The sequence below is a fragment of the Syngnathus leptorhynchus genome, chromosome 7, assembly GCF_054491065.1.
Source record: "Syngnathus leptorhynchus isolate UIUO chromosome 7, UIUO_Slep, whole genome shotgun sequence".
Taxonomy (NCBI): Eukaryota; Metazoa; Chordata; class Actinopteri; order Syngnathiformes; family Syngnathidae; genus Syngnathus; species Syngnathus leptorhynchus.
Genome location: NC_141201.1, coordinates 4,527,588 through 4,551,158, shown reverse-complemented (window position 1 = coordinate 4,551,158; position 23,571 = coordinate 4,527,588). Strand labels below are relative to the sequence as shown.

The 23,571-nt window shown below is 44.2% G+C and overlaps 1 protein-coding gene across 13 annotated transcripts in view; it reads right to left on the bottom strand.

The window, feature by feature from the left end:
- Nucleotides 1–1,173: 1,173 nt before the first annotated feature.
- npas1 (neuronal PAS domain protein 1) overlaps nucleotides 1,174–23,571 on the bottom strand; it is a 61,593-nt gene continuing 39,195 nt past the window's right edge. For 9 of the 13 annotated variants that reach the window (XM_085916298.1, XM_085916299.1, XM_085916300.1 and 6 more), the window contains 9 exons: nucleotides 16,038–16,105; nucleotides 13,861–13,950; nucleotides 8,806–8,986; nucleotides 8,623–8,738; nucleotides 7,357–7,553; nucleotides 6,908–7,014; nucleotides 6,565–6,712; nucleotides 4,949–5,064; nucleotides 1,174–4,806 (listed from right to left, as the gene is read on the bottom strand). In XM_085916298.1, the coding sequence (XP_085772424.1) occupies nucleotides 3,752–4,806; nucleotides 4,949–5,064; nucleotides 6,565–6,712; nucleotides 6,908–7,014; nucleotides 7,357–7,553; nucleotides 8,623–8,738; nucleotides 8,806–8,986; nucleotides 13,861–13,950; nucleotides 16,038–16,105 (2,078 nt within the window). In that variant the 3' untranslated portion in view covers nucleotides 1,174–3,751. Of the gene's footprint in view, nucleotides 4,807–4,948; nucleotides 5,065–6,564; nucleotides 6,713–6,907; nucleotides 7,015–7,356; nucleotides 7,554–8,622; nucleotides 8,739–8,805; nucleotides 8,987–13,860; nucleotides 14,239–16,037; nucleotides 16,106–23,571 lie in introns of those variants that run through there. The other 4 variants (XM_085916306.1, XM_085916305.1, XM_085916307.1 and 1 more) reach the window with 4 other exon arrangements.

The following is a 23,571-nucleotide window of genomic DNA, read 5'->3' as shown; positions in this document are numbered from 1 at the left end:
GGCTATTTTCTTTCTGTGGCCATAATGTTATTTGTGTACATTTCAGCTGTGCAAATGTTGTCTACACCTATACGAAAAGCAGCAGAATAAAACGATAAAGGCAAAACAAAAGCATGCATACATTCCCCAGTGTACACTCCATACATCCGCTTTAGCACGTACAATGGCATTTTCTCCCCAACAACTGCTCTTGTTTAGTATGCGCTTCCTTTGGTCTTGAGGAGGAATGATCCTCACTCTAATGAACTTGGGCCTGCCACTTGAATGTAAAACAGGATTTAACCCGTCTTCAATGTCAGAGCCCCTCCCTGGGGCTGCTTCAGACATCTCACACATGCATAGACGTGTGCATGGACACACACACACACACACACACACACACACACACTGGCAAGCATCAGCAAGGCACGCCTGCGTATGATCTCTCAGAAGACAAACGTTCGTACATCCATATTGTGTTTTTGTCTTCATTTCTGAACCCATTTAGTCTTTGTTGAATCTAGCAATTCCCACCGTGTGGCTTTGTGTCAAAATTGAATACTTTTGTTTCCCATATAGAAATATAGCACAGTATTATGCTTCGTGGAGTGTTCTGTCTCCTCCAGCGGACACAATTTGTATAGAATATTTCCAAGATAGAAGCAGCCTTTCATATTTGCTCCCAAAGGTTGTTGTTTTTTTTTCTTTTTAACTTTACTTTTTTTCTTTTTAATTTGTGAGAGTGTGAAATAAACACACTGTTCAGTTGATGGGCAGCACAATATATAATTTAGTGTAGTTAGCTTTTTTTTTTTTTTTTTGTCCACAGTCCATGGCCATCACTACCTTGATGTCGTGAAACATCAGAAGTGATTCAGGTAAAAAAGAAAAGGAGTGTAAAGTGAGTGTATAAAATTTCTACAAAACAAACTAAATATCTGTACAAAAATGTACAAATTATGCTACCACTAAAGACAGAAGACAAATGTATGTCTAAGTGTGACATAAAACTTGACATAAAATGATTTTTGAACATTGAAAGCAAAGATTTATGTTTAGAAAACAATTCTATGTATAGAATATATTTGATTAGATTAGAAATTTGACACCTTATTTACCCTTGTAAAACATACATAAGTAGTTCTTTTTATTTTTTATTTCATTATATTAATATTTGTAAATGATTAAGTATTTTAGTAAAATATAAAAAGTGCCTCAAATAACTTGTGTAATTAAAAATAAAAATATAACATTCAATTATTATTATTATCTGCATTTTATGTTGGCTCAGACATGCTATGTTACAGATGTGTGTGTGTGTGTGTGTGTTTATAAGCATTTTATAAGTTAAGTGCTCAGATTGATGTTTATGAACAACATGATGAATGATGCAACAACTGACAAGCCAAACCTGTGCCCATCCACAGAAGAAAAAAAAACAAAACCAATCATAAACTCATTTGCACAGAAAATCAAAACAACGACATAACAAATAACGCCAGAGAAGAGACTGAGCGAGCTCCTCTAGTGACTGGAATATTTTATTGTTATTGTCATCTGTATCACTGCTTCTCGTTTTTTTTTCTCTTTACATTATTCATTTTGTTCGATAAGCGGCTGGAGTATTCACAAGGATGCGAGGATAACGTTAGATTCACAGTGATAGGCAAAAGGTTAGCTATTTAATTCAATTAAAAATGACACGCGCGCACACACAGACACACACACACACACACACACACACACACACACACACACACACACACACACACACACACACACACACACACACACACACACACACACACGCACGCACGCACGCACGCACACACACACTCCCAGAATCTGTGTGCTCACTCATATGACAAGTGCATTATGTCAAACATTGTTCACATTTTCTGAATTTGTATATTTCAGCACAATTGAGAAGTGGGGAAAGAAGAAGAAGGAAAAAAAAAAAAAAAAAGACAAACAGGCATGACATTTTTCGACCACAGCAGATAAAATGAACATAAGTGTAACTTTACATATTTATTTGCAGGCTTTCAAAGTGCTGAAGAATTCAAATAGGCTTCATTTTTATACTAGTATTCAAACTAGGTGAAGATTTAAAGAATCATTTAAATCTCATCACATTGTTCACAGTTTTATAGCTGTTCTGGCTGGGTCCTTTTTTTTTTTTTTTGTAAAAACTATCAGTGAAAATGACTTGAAGTTTCTTTTTTTTTTTTTTTTTTACCTCTTCTATTCAAGTGAAACCCCAGCACATGTAAAAGTGACGGATGGGGCTTTTATTCCCCAGTCGACTGACACCGAAAGTGTCTCCTGACCCGACTGTGACTTTAATGGCTGTCATTTTATGACCCGTTTTTATGCTCCGTTACTTCATCAATGACTATTTATTCCCTCGGCTGCACGGCCGAGCGGCTACGATATTGCGAGCGCTCTTGCGTTGTTTTCTGTTTTAACAGGACCGCGTTAAGCTGCGTGAAGTGCTTCCAGTTTGAATTTTCAGTTAAGTGCTAAAAAAAAAAAAAAAGACTGAAAATAAAATGTTTTCCACCTTTTAAAATGATTAAAAAAAATAGGATGCAACCTGTCATAATTTAAAAATTGACCCAATTATGGGGTGAACACTATCCAATTTTTGGGGTTGTTTTGTAGAAACCCCAAAGTCCCTTTTTGACCCATAATTTGAATTTTTTTTTACCTTATTATTTTTCAGACAATTTCCCTCTAAATGATTATTTTATTGCCTCATTCTAAAAACAGTTGGGTCAAAAAAAGTGAGTGGCTGCTACTTTTGTTTTTTGTTTCGGTACAAACCAATTAATTTTTTTTAGGGAGGGAGGGAGGGAGGGTCAAAGATAACCCAATTTGGGTCAAAATGGACTGACCGCTACTTGGGTCAATTTGACCCAACTTTGGGGGTTTGTTGTCGTTTTGTGGATCATTTAATACAAAACCCAAAGTGCTTTTTTTTTTTTTTTTTTACCCAAATGTTTTTAGAGTTTCTTATGTGGAAACAACACAATTGAAATGATGGCTTTCATACACAAACATTATGACACATTAATCCTCAAGAAAAAAAGCATTTAGTTTCAATTGCATTTCCTCCCTTATATATGATGGAATGTCTGGGTGTATTATTATTATTATATGTTTGTCCCCAACAATGTGCTTTTAATTAATATGACTCCTTTTTTTTTGTAACGATTTTGAATTAGAATACAAAAATCACCTCCATTCATTTTGAAGGAACCCCTAGAATCAAAATGTCACCCCAAAAGAGATTAATTATATAATACTGCAGTAATAAAAATCCACTCCAACAAGTGTCTTTTTTTTTTCTTTTTTTTTTTAACTGTGAGAGGGTTAATTGGGTTAATTGGGGTGATGGTTGAGAATGGGCGGGGGTGGGGGGGGGCCTTGCTGTGTGAGCTGAGGGTCATCATGGTTGTTGTCTCTATTTACAATATGGCTTCTCTGAGTGGAAGAAACGCAGAAGTGGTCCGGCGAGTTGATTATTTTCTTGCAAAAGTCTCCAGGGAGCTCCAATCAGAAGCCATCTGATTATTATTTTTTGTATTCTTTTTTAGTTTCCAAGAGTCGCTGTCAGCCTGTCCGGCGGCGATAGAAACGTTCCCCCAGCGGCGACTTGTCACACTTTTAACATCGTGGTCGTTCAAGTCCAATTAGCGACGTCCTCAGAGGCTTAATGTCCTGACACTTGCACACTTCAACATCTTTTTTTTTTTTTCCCCTCCTCATCTCAGTCCTCCTCGGAGCCGGCGGCCCCCCGCAATCCGTTCATACAGAACGGCAGTCCGGAGGAGAAGGGGCTGTCCGAAGGGGAGAAGCCGCTGAAGGGCGGCAAGCCGGCCAATCGCTGCAGGTGAGGGAAGAAGGCCGGCGGGGGTCCCTTGTGGTGGTCTGAGCGCAGCTGCAGCCCGTCTCCGTGTCCGACGCCGTGGTGGTGGGTGGGGGGGAGCTCGGGGGGAGCGTAGCGGATGGTGCTGGGGGCATACAGGCTCTGGGGTCCTTGGGGTCCCAGGGCCAGGGGGTGGAACAGGACCCGTCCCGCTGCGCCCCCCGCGGCAAGTCTCTGGAGGAGCTCCAAGTCGGGGCCGCCGCCCGGCCCGCCGCCCCGACCGACCGCCCCAGGCGCGGCTCGCTCCTCACGCGGCAGGGGGGACGACACGGGCATGACGGGTGACAAGGCCGGGGAGGGAGGGGTGAAGAGGCCTTTCGGAGGGGCTTCGCTGCTGGAGGAGGAGTCCGGCAACGGGGTATTGGGGCTGTCGCCGTTGAGGCTGCTGGAGGGGGTGTGTGCGTGAGAGGGCTGGGGCTGGCTGCTGTGAGAGCCCCAGCGCCCCCCGGTGGCCAGAGCCTCGTGTTCAGTCTTGATGCTGGCGGACGGGGTCACCACGCTTTTTAGCTGCTGGATCACAGCTCGCCCGTTGTGCACCCGCCCTCCTCTGTCGCCTCTCGTCGGGGCGTCCGCCCCCCTGCTCGGCTTCCCGCCGCCGTCTTCTTGTTTCAGTTTGTCACCGTCTTCCCCCTGCTCCCACTCGGGCTCCTCGTCTTCCTCCTCGTCCTCCTCCTCACCCTCGCTTTCGCTGGCCAGGTCCGAGGAGGCCGAGACGCTCTCCTCGGCGTGCCGCAGCTCCTCCAGACGGCGGCGGCTCTCAGGGGGGGCGCCCTCGGGCTCGGACCTCAGCGGGCGTTTCCTCCTGCTCTCGGATTGGACGGCGGCGGTGGTGAACTTCTCTCTGGTTTTCGTGTCAGGGTCGTTCTTCCCCGCTGAGCTCTTTGCTGGCTGGGAGCCTGAGGCGGAGCATGAATTGTAATGGAATGGTACAATATCTCTGGGTTATCCATTTTGTTTGCTTTTACATGTTGCGGTGGTATACGCTGGAAAATAAGATTTGTCTCAATAAAAGTATTATGGGATGTTGCAATGTCCTACCTCGGCCCTGCGGGGAGGTGTTTGTGGGAGGGGAGCTCACTCGAAGTCGCTCGGCTCTAACGCTCTCCGGCAGCTGCAGCAGATCTAGAGGAGTGTCGGGCAGCTCCGTTCGACTGCTGGCGTAAAGGAAAATCCAAATGAATATAAGCCATGAAAAAAAATAAATAAACAAAGACGGAGAGGAGACGGCAATTTAAGGGAGTAATCACTTTTGCAACAAGCTCTTATAAGTAGGCCGCTTTTGTCACATCAACATCACAAGCGGGCCTCAAACAGTGACACGTGAGAAGCACACACAGAGCCCACCTAGCAAGAGCCACGCTTTTCTCCCAAATAGACGAGGCTGTTGGAGAAGTTAATGAGCTCTTGTAATTACAGCGCTAATTAACTAAAACACTATTCAAGCCCCAAAATTCTGACATCGGTTGGTCGTAATTATACGGCCTCAGCCCAATTAGCATCGACATTCAGCCTTCTCTTGTTTTTGTCTGACTGCTCCGCCGACTCAACACGGTATTATGCACTTGGCGCGCGTGTGTGTGTGTGTGTGTTTCCTAATGAATGTGTGTAGAAAAGGGAAATAAAAGTGAGGGATTTATTATTGAGCTTAAGCTGTGGTCTAATGTTTGTGTAATAAGTGTGTCCTTCCTTCTGACAGTCTGACATTAAACGTTGCGTAATTGATTTCAAAATAATTACCTAATAGCAAAAGTGGCCGTCTACATATTTATACTCACGCCTCATGTGAGACCTCTTTACATGAAGGTTTCATCACATTGCTAAAATGATTTTTTTTTTTTAATATGGAAAGGTGTAGGTTCACATAATATACATAAAATGGAATTCTGTTTAAAAAGGAAAAAAAATGAATAAAAAATAATAAATATCAGATGATACAGTACATAAAAATGTATATAACGAGGTAAGAAATGAAAAAGAAATGAACTTGATTGATTCCAGTATACCTCACATGAGACCTCTTACATAAATGACATAGAAATGAAAATTACACAAATGAATAAATTAGTAAATCAATCCATTAAAAAATAATGAAATCAAGATTACACTAAAGAATTTACCAAACTATGAAAATCTATTGGAGAAAAAAGATTCCTTTGAGTATTCTAGAAATAAACACTACAGTAAAACTTTTTGGATCGTATTTACTTTTCAAGTACAGCACTTTAAATTTGACCTTTTTATAATTACCCGCTTTTAAACATTTACCTCCAATTTTTTGTTAACTTTTATATGCAATGCATGCTAATTTAATCGTTATTTACATACATCCTATTTTGAAGTGCCGTGTGAATGTTACAGGGATGAAATAGACTTTTTTTAGGAATAACATCTCCAGCTCTTGTATTGTGATCAGATGCAGGTGATAACGCCAAGGCCGCAGATGAGTACCTTTTGGCATTTTTCACCATTGAATATCTGTCAGCGCTTAACCCATCAACTTTAATGGGCCCCGATGATGCGTTTTCTTTCATGTCTCCAACATTTTACAGGTACCCTCATCAGCCGTTGGACTCCGTCAAACCTCATTCCATCACTCTTGCCTTCAAAGCTCGTGTGAACACAGCGTGGTGCTTCGCTTTGCGCTCCAAACTGACCTGATGACGCAGTTGACCCAGATGACGTTGCGCTCGTGGGGTGCTTTGTGATTTATGGACACGGTGGCGGTGGACTGGATCCACAGGTAGCCGCCTCGCTTCTGGAGCCAGCGGTAGTAGCCCGTCACCACCTGGCCTTTCCGCAACACTGAGGAGGAAAAGCCTTAAACGTGGGCCGAGTCACTCTACGATGTTAATCGCGAAATAAAAATGCCAGATTTTCCAAAAATGCCAAATTGTTGTAACGGACAGTTCCTGAGGGTGACACTAGAGGGCGCCAATGACACCGGAACAGAATGGACTCAACAGGCACTCCTTGAAAAGTATGTGCGAGGACACTCACAGTCTTCGTGGCTTTGCCTCAAGTTCTCCAGATCCTCTACATAGATGAAATGGTAACAAGTGCGTCCCACCACCTCTGCGGGCGTCAGGTCCATGTAGTCAGATATCCTGCAAATACACACAATCGGTCAGTCAGTCGACTAACAAGAGCAAAGAGGATCTGAAAAAAATTATTTGAAATTGCAATTGTAATATTGAGTGGAAAATAAACGCAATTAATTATTTTTCTAAATCAATCATCTCCAAAGCAGAGCATCCAGGAATACAAATGCACTTATACTGACTTGTACTAAATCAAAACAACTAACATTACGAGCAGTTTGAACATTAATCACGTGATACTTTTACATACCACTAGAGGGAGCCCATGTACCACCAGCAGTACTCTCGCCACACTTTGATTATCACAAGGGGGCAATTACAGGTGAAATAACTACGAAGACACTTCACCTGTTCTCGCAGTACGTGACCTGCAGGTCCATGTTGACCCTGAAGACAAACATGTGACTCTCCATGCGGACCTCGTTGAGCGTGGAAGGCGGAAGCGTGTGCGCCAGTGCCACCATCCCCAACGGCCGGGGCATGGAACGCGCTGAGCCGGGGACGATCGCGAGCCGATAGCGGATTCTACCCGTCACGTGAATCACCTGATCATTCAAACACACACACACACACACACACACACACACACACACGAAACAAGAGGAAAACAATTAACACATGCTAATACGATTGGATCCAAACTAGTGAATAGAAACCCATTTAAAAAAAAAAAAAAAAGAATGCAGCAGCTCTGGCTTTGCGGAGCAATAAAAGGCGGGCGCGCAGCTATTCAGTGTGAAATAAGGTCAAAGCAATAAAACACGGTGAAAACGACCATCTTGACACTGCTGTGAAACACTAGCAGAGCAAAACAAAGTGACAAGGCACTGGTTGTTATTCCTTCATGCAAAAAAAAACCCAACAAGGACACAGAGGACACGGCATTAGGTACAATTGCACAATCAAAATGATCAGTTTTGACTTTGAATGTTGCCTTTGTGTTTTTATGATTTTTTTTTTTTGAACCGGGTAAAAACATGCATGTTAGCTTCACTAGAGTGAACGTGTGTTTCGTCTAGAACACACCCTGCAATTGACTAGCACCTACGTATTGTCCGGAGTGTGACTCAGCTGTGATAGACTCCAGCAATAGGAAATGCATGGGTAGATTACATTGGCTTATAAAAACAAGGTCAACTGCCAAATAGTCCCAAGTCAGGTTTATTGTGTCATCAGTCCATCGCAATAAAAAAACTGAATGCAGTTTTATCCTGCAGGCACAAAAAGAGCATTTTGATTTCAATTCAGGTTATATGTGGTCTTTTATAGTTGGTTTTTGAGTTTAGATCTTATTTTTGGCATCTTTACTTGGGGTCTTTGGGTTTGAAAAGTATGCTCATGATAGCATTTGCTATGTATGCCATTAAAAACTTTACGTGTAAAAAAAACATGTACCGAAATAAGTCAAACCCTTTTCACCAAAAGACTAAAATTATGACAGATGCTAACGCAGAGAAAATTGATTTTAACAGTGTGATGTTTGGTAAATAAAGTACATTGTAAAACTTTTGACTTTGATATTGTTAAATGAATACGCCAGCTGTGCAGATTTTGTTTTGTGTGCCTAATGAAGTTCCCAGTGTGGTGCAGTGTATCGAAGAAATAACCAGCGACCTTGTATCCGGACGATTTGACGTGCAGCCCTCTCTTGGTGAGCGTGGACTTCATGCGAATGAAGAATCCGCGATCGGGAGGTTCATCAGCAGAAGAGTGAGGACTGGATGGCGCTGCTGAGGATTACAGAGCGCCAGATTAATCACGGACGTTCATCTCGCTCGGCGCCTTTCGGTGGCGTACCGCTGGGTTCGGGCGTGCCGGCCAGGGAGGAAGCGGAGGCGGAACTTGAGGGCGCGCTCTCGGGTCCCACTTGGCAGCCGGCCTCCGCCCGTAAGTGGGGCCTGATCCCCAGCCGCTCGGCCATCTCCACGTGGTCGGCCGGGTGGATGTAGTCGAACACGCTGCTGCCCGTCAGCTCCACCTGAGGGCGGACACACACGATTGTTCACAAAAAGCAAAACAAAAAAACACACACTGAACACAAGCGCCACCAAGAGAAATCAATATATGTTATGACAGGAAAATGAAAACCTTGCTGTGGGTTACAATTCAACAAGGTGTGTGGCGCTTGTACGACCTCCCGTACACATTCCGAGTCTCAGAGGAGCGAGTGACGACGGTATTACTCAAATAACCAAGCCAGATAAAAATCAATTGTATCTGCTGATTAAAAACGGTTGAACTCTAAGTATCTCCGGAGGTCGCATCACTATTCTTCTTCTTCCACTCCGACATCCCACCCTGCTCCTTCATTTAGTCGCTTCTGGCAGTCCATCCCGGCAGGCATAAAGAGCTCATAGCACCCGGCGTGATCCCATCATCACAATACATCATAGTCAAATCTCCAATCATTTAAAGGCAATAATGGCGCCGCTCTTGCATGGCATCCATAAAAGCGGCACAATCGGAGCAGGTGCCACCGGGCCCGACACTTGAGCGTGGAAATGTGTGTGTGATGTACACTGGGTTTCCATTACATTTGTGAAGGTGTGTGCGTGTGATTGTGCGTGCCAATAGGATTCCATCTGATAACGGCGTGGCTGCAGCAGCCTCACACCCTTGTCTGTAGGACACTGCCATTTATTACCGGATTAGAGCCATTTACTGCGGGCTTTATGGGAGCTTTAGCAGGCCCCTCAAGGACAGCCGCCGAAAAAGCAGCCACGCCGCTAAGGTGCAAACAGTGATGGGGATATGTGTTGGGAGTCTCTGACATCCTTTTTTTTTTTTTTACCCCCAATCTACTGCCTCAAAGAGGCAACACAGGCTTCGTATATCTGTGCGAGTCTGAGGGTATCATGGCGCCGCTACGCCGGGGCTAGCGAGTGACGTGATCCAATCAGAAATCTCTTTTTAGACACAATCAAGACACTCCAACATTTTATTTGAAAATATTCATATATTGATCAATTATTTTTATCAATAATTTTATTAGCCGCCCTATGTATTGGTGAGAAAAATGGATGAGAATAGCAGTTAGCTTTGCTAGCTTTAGCAACTCAGATGCTAGTCTTAAAAGGTTTCAGGGCAGGGTCTCAAAGTAAAACTCAATTTTCGCCGCTAAAATCTAGTCTATGACACTGAAAGCAACACTTACTGTCATGAGGATACATTTTGAATATTTTGTTTTAGAATCTATGTTTATCCGTTTTAAACGTGTTAGCAAAAAAAGCTGTCAATAATGTTAGTTAATCTAATTTGAGTCGAAATTCATCAGGTTAAAGAAAAATAAAAAATCACACTTAATATTGTGATCAATGTTGGATGGCAACTGAGTACTGAATATTTCCCAATAATTAAATCCTATTTGGACTGAGCAGCGTCATCGCAAAGGGCAATGACCTTATAAATTTTCATTCACATGTAAACCAATTTTGAAATTAGAGCAATGGATTTTCTTTAAATGCCCAGCTCCTGTGCAGAGTATTAAAAGGTCTATTTCCACAAGATAAAAAATACACAGAATTAATTCCCTTCATTAGGCAGCAAAAAAGAGGGCGCAGAAGTTGAGTTTGACTTCCTTTTGATTCTGAACTGACTTATTCATTCTCTTTAAACATTTAAAGTTTTCATCAAGAGGTTTGAGATGGACATGGTTTGTGGGATGAACCTGGATTTCACACATCTCCCTGGACGGGGAATGATTTTTTTTTTTTCCATTTTACAGAAGGACAATAAGTTCACCTCTGCTCCACTGAAAGATACAAAATCCCATCGCCCCTTGGAAGTATTGGAGACAACATCGAGAGACAAACAGGACCTTATGGGCTTTACGGTGATGGGGCAACGGAGGAGTAGGGGGGGGGGGGGGAGAGGTGTTGGGAGGGGGGGGGGGGGGGCTTAAGACATACGCGAATACTATCACTCCATCACCGGCAGGAGGGAGGGATTGGAGACAGAGATCAGACAGAGAGGAGGAGATGAGAAGCAGACGCAGCAATTGAGAGGATGAGTCAGGCTCAGACATAAAATTCAGGTATAGGATGTGGCGCGCGCTGGAAGGGGAGGGGGGTGATGGCGACGTGAGGAGAGACCCAGATCATTCAAGTGCATGTGTACGGCTAGACAGCCTGTTTTTAATACCATTGTGTATGTCATTGTTTGCGTGCCCTGCGCGTGCATGTTCGTATGTACCGGGATGAGAAGGAGGAAAAGAAGAAGAAGAGGAGGAAGGAGGAGGAGGAGGAGGATGAGGAGCACGAGGTGGAGGAGGGCAGCGAGCAGGGGGGAAGGAGAGACATGATATAAATAATAGCAAGGGGGTTTTAATATGTATGAGGCATCCGGGCAGTGGTCCACAACACACTCGCAGTCCTCACTGACTGATGGGAGAGGAGAGAGGCGAGGAGGGAGGGCAAGGGGGGGGGGGGGTTAAGGAAGGGGGGGGGGGGGAGTGGGGGATGCATACTAACCATTCCCAGATCAATTCTCCTCTCCTCCCTGGTCCGAGCATCCTTCCTCTCTTCTCTTTTCCCCATTTATCCCCTTTCTACAACCCCCCCCCCACCCCAGGAGTATCTCTCCCACTTCCAATCTCCTTGATTTCATCCATCCTCTCACCCTCCGCTGCTTCCCATCATGCACTCTGGCGCACGGCCTTATTCCAGGTCGGGGGACCCCGGTGAGAGGAGCAATGATACGATTGGGCATCTGGGGAGCGGGAGGCGGGGCGGGTGGTGTACAGGCCGGTTGTGCCCTTGGTCAAGGTGTGTGACCCGGGCTAAGCCGGTTAAGCAGCCGCCCCCCCCCCCCCCTGTCAGGGGAGGGACTCGGGGTCAGAGGGGTCAGACGTCAGGGACGAGAGGCGGCGGGGCGCCCCCCCCCTCCCCGGTCCCCACATGCCCTCTAAAACAAACCACCAGTTACACACTTGCTCTCGTTTGTTTGTCCGTCCTTCCCGTCTCCCCTGCGAGCACCAACAAAGTGTGTGTGTTCGCCAGACTTCCCGTTCCGTCTTCGTCTTTTCTCCATAAACACAGCAGCACACTACCTCATATATCCTGCCTCCTACCATAAAGCCTGTCATTTTTTTTTTTCTTGAGTGGGAGGGGGAGGGGGGGGGGGAAGGTAAACGCGACGTTGTATGCTGAAGGTTTGGGGCGTAATCTGCGATCATAAATAATTTCATTAGAATGCTGATGGCTTAGGTCCTGTTTGAGGAGATGTGATGGGTTCGGCCATCTGCTCAGCTGATAAGAACAGCTCTGTTTTATTAGCATCTCCACCCAAGCCCGGCTGTCTTGTTTACCTCGGCAATCCCACGGCGAATTTCCTTTCCCGCCGCACGTTAAAACTCTATTTACGCACTCGTAGTCGCCTGCTCATCTTTTCTCTGTCGATTTCCCTTGTTCCCCCCCCCCGCTCGTCATCTTTCGGTTTTGTTTTCTCTCATGCATTTTTACTATACGGACATGCGTGTCATGTATGTGAGGGTCAATCCGAAACTTAAAGGTTTGCGCCTTTATCTGCTAATCCTTCCTCTCTTTTTCAATGTTAAGTAGCATTTAAAGGGCACAGGATTTACACCGCAGGTCCAGGTGTACAATTTCGATTTAATGCTTACATTTTTTTGGACTGTTCTTTGAGATGTCTCCATTTCACCCCTGAAAATCAGAGATTTTAAAATGAACTTTGCATTTGCGCGATTAAATAGATGAGTCAAAAATTTCCATGTTTTTATAAATGAACCAAATCCTGACCCTCAACAGGGTGGACATGTTTGACGAATTGTTAATGCTAACAGATTTTATGAGCTATAGATTTTTTTTTTTTTTTGCTGTGGGTTATTGAATATTTAAAAAACAACAAAAATAAATTGTAATTATTGAAAAGATTGATCCAGCAAACATTAGGCTTCATTGACAAAAAAATATATAAAATGCCTCCAATAAAATCCTTTGCAGCGGTTATCATCTACAACCTTGAGTAATTCCAGAGAATATTCCAGCACAGCTAAACAAAATTAGACAGCCATGAGATAAAAGACAGGTGCGAGCCTAGCGCAATGACCGACGATATTTCATCCCATACACGCGGCGTGTGATTACTGTACAGAGATTAAGAGGAAAAATCAGTTTACTTAACATAGCCGCCCGCAGACCTTCAATCACAGCCAATTCCCACAATTAAAATGACTCTAATTTACATCCATTATTGTCGCGCTCAGCTCATTTCCCCCCCTTTTTTTTTCTCCCCCTTCGATAACACGCTCTCCTTCCCGCTTTGAAACATTCCTCCCTTATCACACCTCCCCCCCTCCCTCCTCCCCCCCCCCCCCCCCGACTGTCTCTATCTATCATGCCATCCCCCTTGGTGTTTTTCCCCCTCCCTACAATCAATGTGGCTTTTAAGATGCCTATCGATTTGTTCCCCTAGACAGGCCCAGCGTGCCGGGGCGACACTTTGATTGCTGGGCCAGTAATTACTGTTATTATTTATGCATCTGGGCAAAATGGCAGGACTTAACATTCACAGTACAAGAGGCCACAGGCAATCAACAGAGGTGAGCACCTGGAGAGCGAGGGAGCTAAGGAGAGAGCGGAGATGCTCGGAGAAGAAGGGCGTTATGTGCGTTGAGCCATCAAAGACACGCACGTCAAGGCACACGCCTGTTTTACACTTGCGTGATTATTTAAAAAAAAGCATGAAGGGTTCATCGTGTCAACTGATGTACGGATTGTACTTCAACGTATTCCGATGGAAAAAAAAAAAAAGAAGGGAGGTTTGACATGAATGAAAGATTAATGAAGTTGACCGAATGAATGATGGCTTGTGTACACGTCGGCTTTACCTTACCTGCGAGAGTCCCAGGTAGATAGAAACTGTCTCTGAGATGTAAAGAAAACGTCCCTCCTGGCTGACCACAAACACGAAGCCGTCCAAAGACTGTGCACAGACACAACACGTGCACAAACACACAACCAAAGACAAATAAGACATCTAAATTAGAGCAATTAGTGTGTATTGAACAAATTACAACGAGCAAACAAACAACCTGTCACCCTTCGGCTCTTTCTTAATTCAAAAGTACACACACGGACAAACGCATACACACACGGCATATATATGCAGAATATTTTATGCCACATGTCAATAAATTTGCATTCATCACACAAAGCAGGCTACACGGTCCCAACAAGTGCCTAAAAACATGTACATTTACACACACACACACACACACACACACACACACACACACACACACACACACACACACACACACACACACACACACACACACACACACACACACACACACACACACACACACACACACACACACACACACACACACACACACACACACACACACACACACACATTGAAAGATAAAGACATACAAGACACTTGGTGCACTATATAGTACAAAGAACAAGAGCTGCTTCAATCAGATGTAATGAACTCACAACCAAAGCAGTACGCTGTATCTCTTAACACAGACACACACACACACACACACACACACAGACACACACACACAGATACATATGCAGACAGCAAGAGAGACGCAGATAAAACCAGAGTCATTACAGTCTGCAGTGAGTCTAATGAGAAGTGAAAGGTATACAACCAGCCCATTAGAGAGGACTGCTTCACAGAAAAATATTAATCGTCACAACAAGCTTCCACGTACACACACACACATACAGACACACACGTACACAAACACACGTACGTACACAGAGCAGGGCCACTTGGCTGTAAAGAATGATTGCTATTTTGGCGGGCTGGGTGCTTAAAGTGGCAGCGGTAATTTATGCAAGTGACACATCCAGTATGCAAATGTGTGGCCGCACGGGGTGCGGGGAGTCGTGCGTCGTGGCGAGGAGAAAACCAGCCGCCTGAATGTCGGAGAACTAAAGTGCAATTATCAGGCTATTACGGCCGGAGGACGGCTGGGGAGGAAAGAATCATACACTTTTTTCCTTTCCTCTTCCGCAGCGTTAATTTGATTCCTATCAACGCCGCTCCCTAAGTCTCCCATCCCTCTTTAAAATGCCAGAGGAGAGCGGACGTGTGCTTCTTTATTTTTTTCCACAAACTGTCTCACTTCTAAATTCCCAACCTCTCTCCACCTGCTCCCACGCCTCCCTTATTCCATTCCCGCCTTAATCCTTGTAGTGCCCCCCTTATCCCTCGCTGCTACGCTTGCTATTCCGACCGGCGTCTATCAAACTCCGCCCCCCTCCCCACCTTCCCTCCCTCCCTCCTCCCTCTCGCAGCTCTGTTCACCTGTGCAAAACGTACACAGGTTAGCTAAGACGTCGTCCGATCCTCTGACGTTCACGGCTTGACTGTTGTGAAGATGTGTTGTCGGCTATTTTAGGAGCGGCGAAAGGCCGAATGATAATAGCTTGAAATGAATCAATTGGGATTCATGTGTTTTGGTGGTTGGCTGAACTCAACAGGTGGCAAACTGTGGAAATATTTCACTGAAAATTAGAATGGTAGTGAAGAAGTCCCCGGAAAAAAACTGTGGTCAATTCTCAAATATAATAAACGCACAGTCATATAAAAAGGCAGGAGTGATGTCGCGCCCCCCCCCCCCAAAAAAAACCCCCAAAAATATATACAACTAGCATTTATTTGAATCGTCCACCAGTCCAGGTTGTATAAAGAGATCTATTTTACATTTTACATATTCCATATACACATTTTAAACTCACTTTAAAAAAATATATATTCTTCTAGTAAGACAGTGTGAGTTTTGTTTACGACAGGAAGTAGCCGAAACATGTAAAGCAGGTAAACAAAACTCCCTCTATCTTACTAAAAGAAAGTTTTACCAAATTAAAGCCAATGTGAACTTCCACCAAACATTTTAAACTCATCTATGAATGACCTGATCCTTCTGTTATTTTAAAACTCCAAAGTGTCAATTGAGCACAAACCTTGAGCTATAGGAAGGGAAACATCATTTATCCATCCTGTCAAAGTGTTGCAAAGGAAGATGCGAGTATTGCGGCAGTTACCTGCAGGAGATGTGCCCCGAGGTGTTGTTCAAAAATGTCAGTGGCCAGAGAATGTGAAGACCGTCTCACTGGAGAATTAAAAAAACAGGACAACATGAAGGCAAACCGAAATCCAAGCTGGAAAGTAAGTAACACTTCAGAGATGACACCGCGTTGTCTACAGAGAATCGACACATTCAAATTGATTTTCTAACAATTACTATATAAGCAATCATCGCACAACTATTCCGGAACTTTGAAATTGAACACGCTGTTGAGGATAGTTAGGGCACATTATTTCCATAAAAGTAAAATGAATAGTTTTAATTACCGACAAGTACATCACTCGAGAAAATTCATGTGAGAGCAGGCTGGGCGGAATATCAATCATGTGTGAGTGGCATCAAGCATCCCTGAAGACTCAGCACATTTTCTCGTAGTTAATTACGATGCGATATTGGAGGAATAGATAGCATTAAAAAAAAAAAAAAATCTAAGGAAATTACTTCATGATAAGTCTAGTTTGTGTCATTGGAGGAAGCAAGAATGGAAAGAAGATCGACATTGACAGAGCATATCGATCTGTTTTAATATGATTTGAAGGCTTCATGCATACTTCTGAAAATCCACATAAAGCCAATCGACTTCTATCTTTTGGAAAACTTAAATAACGATCCATCCATCACTAATGTGACTCTGTGCTGCTCCACCATTTGTGTTCAAATATCTAAATTGCTAAATAACAGTCGCAGCGGTATTATTGGTTCGCCTTAGTCTGGTGTTTGTTATTGTTTGTCAGCATCAAGCTAACATGACTTAAATATGGCAAAAGCTACGTGGTTGTTTTAAATACACGACGTGTATCTAATTGTTGCTTCAGGTTTTCCTTTGACTTCAAACCTAAACTGCTAGTTCACTGCCACAATACAAGGTTCACATTTCAAATTTTTGCTCGCATTTAAAAGTGGGGAAAAAAAAATCATATCACATTCAAGGCACCGCGGAATAAAACACTTGCGTTGAAAAACAAAAGAACAAAAACATTTGTAAATAATGAAACAAAAGAGAACATTTTGAGGAGCACATCGGGATGCGCGCCAATCAATCTTTCAAACACACGCACACACACACACACACACACACACACACACACACACACACACACACACACACACACACACACACACACACACACACACACACACACACACACACACACACACACACACACACACACACACACACACACACACACACACACACACACACACACACACACACACACACACACACACACACACACACACACACACACACACACACACAGTGTCTGCTTCGGCACTCTTAATGCATCCCAAACACAAGCTATCAGAGCTGCTCGCTGCCAAAGTGGTGCTGTTTACCGAGGCAATTACAATACAAATAGAGTTGGAGGTGGTTAGCCAGGCGCTTGCGGGGGGGTTTATACATTGAGTAGGAGGGTAGAGGGAGGGGGGGCGGGATGTGGGGGGTGCAGGTTGAAGATAGGTATGAGAAACGCAGCAAGTCTGAAGCGAGGAAAATGAGAAAACACTAAGCAAGGCGAGAGTAGTGATCACTTTCTTCCAAGACGACGCGACGCGGGGCGCGAGGGGTCCTCTGTGACGTGCAAGATTAATTCACCAATCAGTCGTATTTACTGTTTTATGTTGGAGGTAGGGGAGGGGGGAGCGAGACTGGGGGGCAGGGGGGGGGTAGTACACCTGCGAGTGCGTGGAGACCGTATATGGGGAACTAATCACACTTCAACAGGGCCGCTTTTGAACAGTCTTCCCTATCCGTGTGTGTGTGTGTTTGAAAGTGTGTGCATGACTTTTGGAATCATGCACGCGCGTCTATGTGTGTGTCTGTGTGTGTGTGTAGGTATGTGTGTCACTGCAAGGCTGAAGGAAATCAATACACGTTATGACAGGAAAATGAAAGCGCTGCTCTGGGTTACAACTGAACACGAGGGGGCGGGGGGGGAGCGGAACACACGCACGCACGCACGAACCCACGCACGTACGGACGCACGCATATTTATATATTGGCCAGCTGCCTGCCTGTGATGTGAGTTCAGTGAATAGAAGAGGGAGGCATTCCATTAGAGTTATAGACGCACACACACACACACACACACACATCTCAGGAATACACGCGGCAATGATTTCTCATGCACAGAACATACGGCATCCTTAAAACGCACACGCGCGCACGCACGCACGCAAATACAGAGTTGCCGGACAAAGCCACAGTGGCATTGTGAGATTGGGGTCCCCCCTGTGTGACTGTGTGAATATAAATAAGCCAAGTCCATTCAGGGCTGTGAAAGAGGGTCTGGTGCTGGGACCCTACAGCCTAGCCAGTCAGTGCCCGGAAGGGAAGGGATGGATGGGAGGGGGGTCAGTCTATATGTGTGTGTGTGTGTGTGTGTGTGTGTGGGTCAGGGGGGGCAGCACCCATCATATCACAGCAATCTAAAAGGTCACACAGCATATGTGTGTGTGTCTCATGCGTCAGATCCCAAGAGGAGTGAAGGTGATGGCGGGTGATCAGTAGTGCTGACTAGTGTCAACATGGCGGAGGAAACGCTTGAAGTGACATGAGGCTAGGGAGGAGGGAGGGAGGGGGGGGGTCGGCGGTGGGGGTGGACTTGAGCGGAGGTGGTGGGGGTCTGATGGATGAGTTTAAACTCACACTCACAAATACACAGAGGGCCATTTATTAAAGACCGCCAGGGTACAATAGGGTGGCCAGGAAACCAAAACACTGGACATGCTGTGTGTGTGTGTGTGTGTGTGTGTGTGTGTGTGTGTGTGTGTGTGTGTGTGTTTGTGTGTGTCCACAATAATGCGCACATGTGAAGAAAGGCTCCCACAGCAGAGTCGGTATCTGACTCGGAGAACAAAGGTCCTTTTGTGGAGCAGTTGTGTGTGAACTTCTATTTTACGTGTGGGGAGTTGAGTCAATGAGTTTGATGATGAGCGGACCATCAAGAAATTGAATATGAACTTGCTCAATGGATGAAATGTCTTCTTTCAACCATCTTTTGACTACGGAAAAAAATCGGGAGAAATTCTTCATGGATGGAATGCGACGAGCAATTTTCATGAAGTAAACTAAATAAAGAGAAGTACAAATATTTGGGCTATTTTGTTTTTTTCAGACCGACTCAACACTAGTAGTCGCCGATACCGATACCAAGCACAGATACTGCCACTTTTGATTGTATATAAAAACAAAAACATTTCAAAACAAAAATGTATTTTTCCCAATATAGCTTGAAAAATGGTCTGCTATCTCTTTATTTCTACTTCAATTGCATCTTAATGGGCATCAGACATGTTTTAGTTGAAGATCGTAAAACGGCCACAGAATCGATACTGGTGTCAAGAGCCTCCATGAGTACAGATACCTTAAATTAAGGTTACTATCGGGACCACCACTCTAAAATATTTAACAGCATACTCAAAATTCTAACAGCGACTTTTACACTACAAAATGAACGTTACCTACTCATCCAAGTGACCACTGAGGTTTTCTTTTTTTTTTAAAGAATGTTAAATGAAATTGAGCTCCAGTTCAGTACTGTTTGGCCAAGTTCCAAACGATTCATCACAGTACATTTAAGTTTCCCGACAGGCTAAGATTTGAATCGACGACGTGTGAGCTGGTGTGATCTTTGCTCGTCGCTCTCCATCGCACCCGTGTTTGAACGGCCGGCTGGGACTCTGCTCCGAGGCTTAATTTCATTGTGGGAATAAGAAACAGCGGGACAGGGCGCCATCGTGCACGTTAATTATGGTCTGACTCGCAGGTCAATTCTCCGGGTCTCCCCGGCGCTCGGCGGGGAGAAAAGACAGAAATTTCATTTTAATGATTTTCATTATACGTCTGTCTAATACATAATTTAGTCCCAGTTAAGTTCATGACTAATGGCACGCGCGCACACGCACACGCGGGCAGGCAGGCACATAGGCGGGCACCTCCCCCCATAGGGTCAACCTTTTTAACCCGTTGCCATGGGAACCAGATAACAGTCAACCGCGCCTTCCTCCGTCTCCTCATCTGTCATGATCTCCCGAGTTCAGCGCTCGCACCCTTTTCAAAACACGAGTCGGATCGCCCGCCAAGTTGTTTACTCGCATCCGATTGTGATGTTTCATCAGCTCGACGCTTGCAGATAAAGAAAGACTGACCCTAATTGCCGTCCCCCCCCCCCGGCGCAATTATCTTCTCCCTCCATCCCTCTGTCTCCGCGCCGTCATTCCCTCACTCTTTTCGCGGTCGAACATAATTTGAGTGCAATTAACTTGCCTTAAAAGCCCCGGCTGCTTTTAACGGCGTGAATTAGAGGGGTGGCAGATGCAAAGGGGAGGGGAGGGGGGGGGCTGACGACGGCGACGACAAGCGAGGGAGGGAAGGCGAGCAGAGTGAAAGTCAATGTCAGCGGCGCTCGGCGGACGAGAGGTGTGTTTGACCTCACTAACAGAGACAGTAAAACACTTGAGGCCGAAGCCCACTTGTCATTGTTGGATACCTTGTAAACGATGGGAGGGGGGGGGGGGGCGGGGGGCTCCCAAGCTGCCATGTCGCACCTGTTAACCGCCCAGTTGCGCCACATTTGTAATGAGAGCCGGCAATCATGCGGCAAACACGGAGACCTTTTCATTTAGATATGAGGACAGATTTCCCCGCCCGATTAAGTATCGATATAGACTGTGCAGAAATGATTTTTTTTTTTCTCCACAATTTCCATATATTTGAATTTGGGTTTTACAGACAGATCCATTGTTGCGCAATTTGTTGTTGGATCGTATTCCACCTTTAAGATCACGTAAAGTAGAGGTTCAATGATGAATCGATAACTCATCGATAATCGTTTTTTCAATTTCAGAATTCAAGTAAATAAGGATCCATATAGGTTTGATACATTTCACACAAATTGCGCTGGGATTAAAAAATAATAAATAAATAAAAACCATGGCCAATTAAGGACATACTCGTCATTTTTTTCCGAGTTGAGTTGTCTTTCAACTGCAAACATCCCTACAGAAAATATTGCCACATGTAATGATAGTCAGAGGAAAAATGATAAAACACCAGCATCAAGCTTCAAACGCGTGTTAGACAATATTATGCAAATGAGCTCTCCATAGACCCATGCTATAAAATAGAGGAATCCATCAATGTCAACATGTAGACTAAAGATCAGCAGCATGTCAACAGAAAGGAACACATTTGGTGACTAAAATGAGATGAGCTTAGGTGAATTGGAGACACAAGACACACTTTCTTTTGTCTACTCCTATAGTCCATTCAAAAATCTAAATGGATCCATTTCTGTTTCAGTACAAAAAGCTATCATTACCATTTGCAGGAATAATCACAAATAAAAGTGAAAATTCGATTTTGAGAAGGTCTTGGAACCATCTCCTTAAAATGTGCAGGTGCACTTAGTGCGGTGGACATATGTTGAAGACAACTGTTGCCAGGGAATGTACCAAGAAAGAGATGGATAACGACAGAATCAGAATGAACGCCTTCCTTCCTTCCTTCCTTCCTTCCTTCCTTCCTTCCTTCCTTCCTTCCTTCCTTCCTTCCTTCCTTCCTTCCTTCCTTCCTTCCTTCCTTCCTTCCTTCCTTCCTTCCTTCCTTCCTTCCTTCCTTCCTTCCTTCCTTCCTCCCTCCCTCCCTTCCTTCCTTCCTTCCTTCCTTCCTTCCTTCCTTCCTTCCTTCCTTCCTTCCTCCCCCCCTCCACATCGCTCTCTCAATCTCGCTCCCTCTCTCCCTCTGTGAAGGTCATGCAATTGATTTTGCTCTGTCTATTCATTTTTCAAGACTGGCTTTGAAACGTGGGAAGCAGACAAAAGCCACAGCGGCCCCTCCCCTCTTCCTTCCTTCCTTCCTTCCTTCCTTCCTTCCTTCATCTCGCCCATCCCAAAACCTACGGACGAGGGGAGGGGGGGGGGGGGTGAATGTGGAGGAATGTGACCACCCTCCCTGACCACTCTCCCTCTTGCCACCTTTCTTTTTCCTCTTTTCTCCATTTGTCCCTTCCCATCGTTCTCTCCTCCATTCACGCCTTCTCCGACCACATTCCGCTTACGGAATTGAAGTCATGCATCACACTTAAAACTTGGCCAATGCATTGTGGGTAGACATGTTCAACCTGATGTCCAAATTAGCATTGCGGACTACCAGTGCGACTTATTCAGTTGTATTTCCATCTACAATATTCCTGATAGTCATTTTCAAAGACATGTCGTGCAGTTGAAGCCAAGATTGCTTCAATATTGACTAATTGTGTGCGCTTTCATGTTGCCATCTCAGATTAGCGAGCCGCTAAAGCTGCCCCGCCCCCTTGTCTGCACACTGACTTAACACAAACAAATGTTTAATTGTATTTACTAGCGTGGCCACCTGCTACCTATAATCTAAATGCCCAAACCACACACACAAAAAGTCATTTTGGCGTCATCCTGGATAGCCTGTTTCTCACGAGGATTTAGGATTTGAATTTGGAAAATAGTTTCCAAATTCAATAGAAAGTAAAGCGTTTGCAGTATTGGGTAAGTTGCTTTTAAAATGCAACATAATAACCTCCTCCACCTTAATATTTCAACAATTTTCACTCAAATCATTTCAAATCATCATAAAATGATTTCATTTTAAATTTAAGTGTAATTTTAGTTTGATGAGCTGTCAATGGAATTTGAACAAACTAATTTTAAAATTTTCAACATGAAGCCCGGTTAACTCTAATTGAAAGCATTCGTCTGCATTAATTATTATTATATTAATTAATGAATAATATAATTTGCATAACATGACACTAACTCAGGTCCGTTTCTTTTTTCCACGCAAAACAACGACAGGATTCTAACATTTACCATTTTAATACACTGATGACCTTTAACAAGACAACAAGCAACCAAAACAACAAAGCAACACATTTTTAATAAGCCTACCTGCCATTTAATTTTAAGTGGAATTTTTCCACAAAGTCATGATAGCTACAGCTTGAATAACAAACACAGTTGCTAAACAACAACAACAAAAATTCTTTCTCATGTCCTGGTCATGAAAACATTTAAGCTAATGGCCATTACTCTCATTTAATAAAAATAAAAAAGTTTAGTTCTTGAACATAAAATGGTCAATATTGTGAATAGTTTGCTTTGGACTGTGAAGAAACTGCAAATAAATGCAACGCGGGCACAAAGGTAAGTCTTTCCTCAAAGTGTCCTTTCCCGAACCGGCCGATCAATCCTTTGAGCCTCAAGAGCCCCTTTAACACAGCCATTGTATTGACACAAGCATCCATACCCGACCAAACTTATTACACTATTAAAGCCATTATGTCTTATCTGGAACACACAATGCTCTTATTGTGATAGGATCACGCACACACACAGCAACAAACATGCATGCAATTAGCATTACATTTTCCTTTTCATTTTTTTGCCGCCGTTCCCCCCCCCCCCCAAAATTAGACCAAAAAAATGGCATAATCACACACACAGACACGCACCAA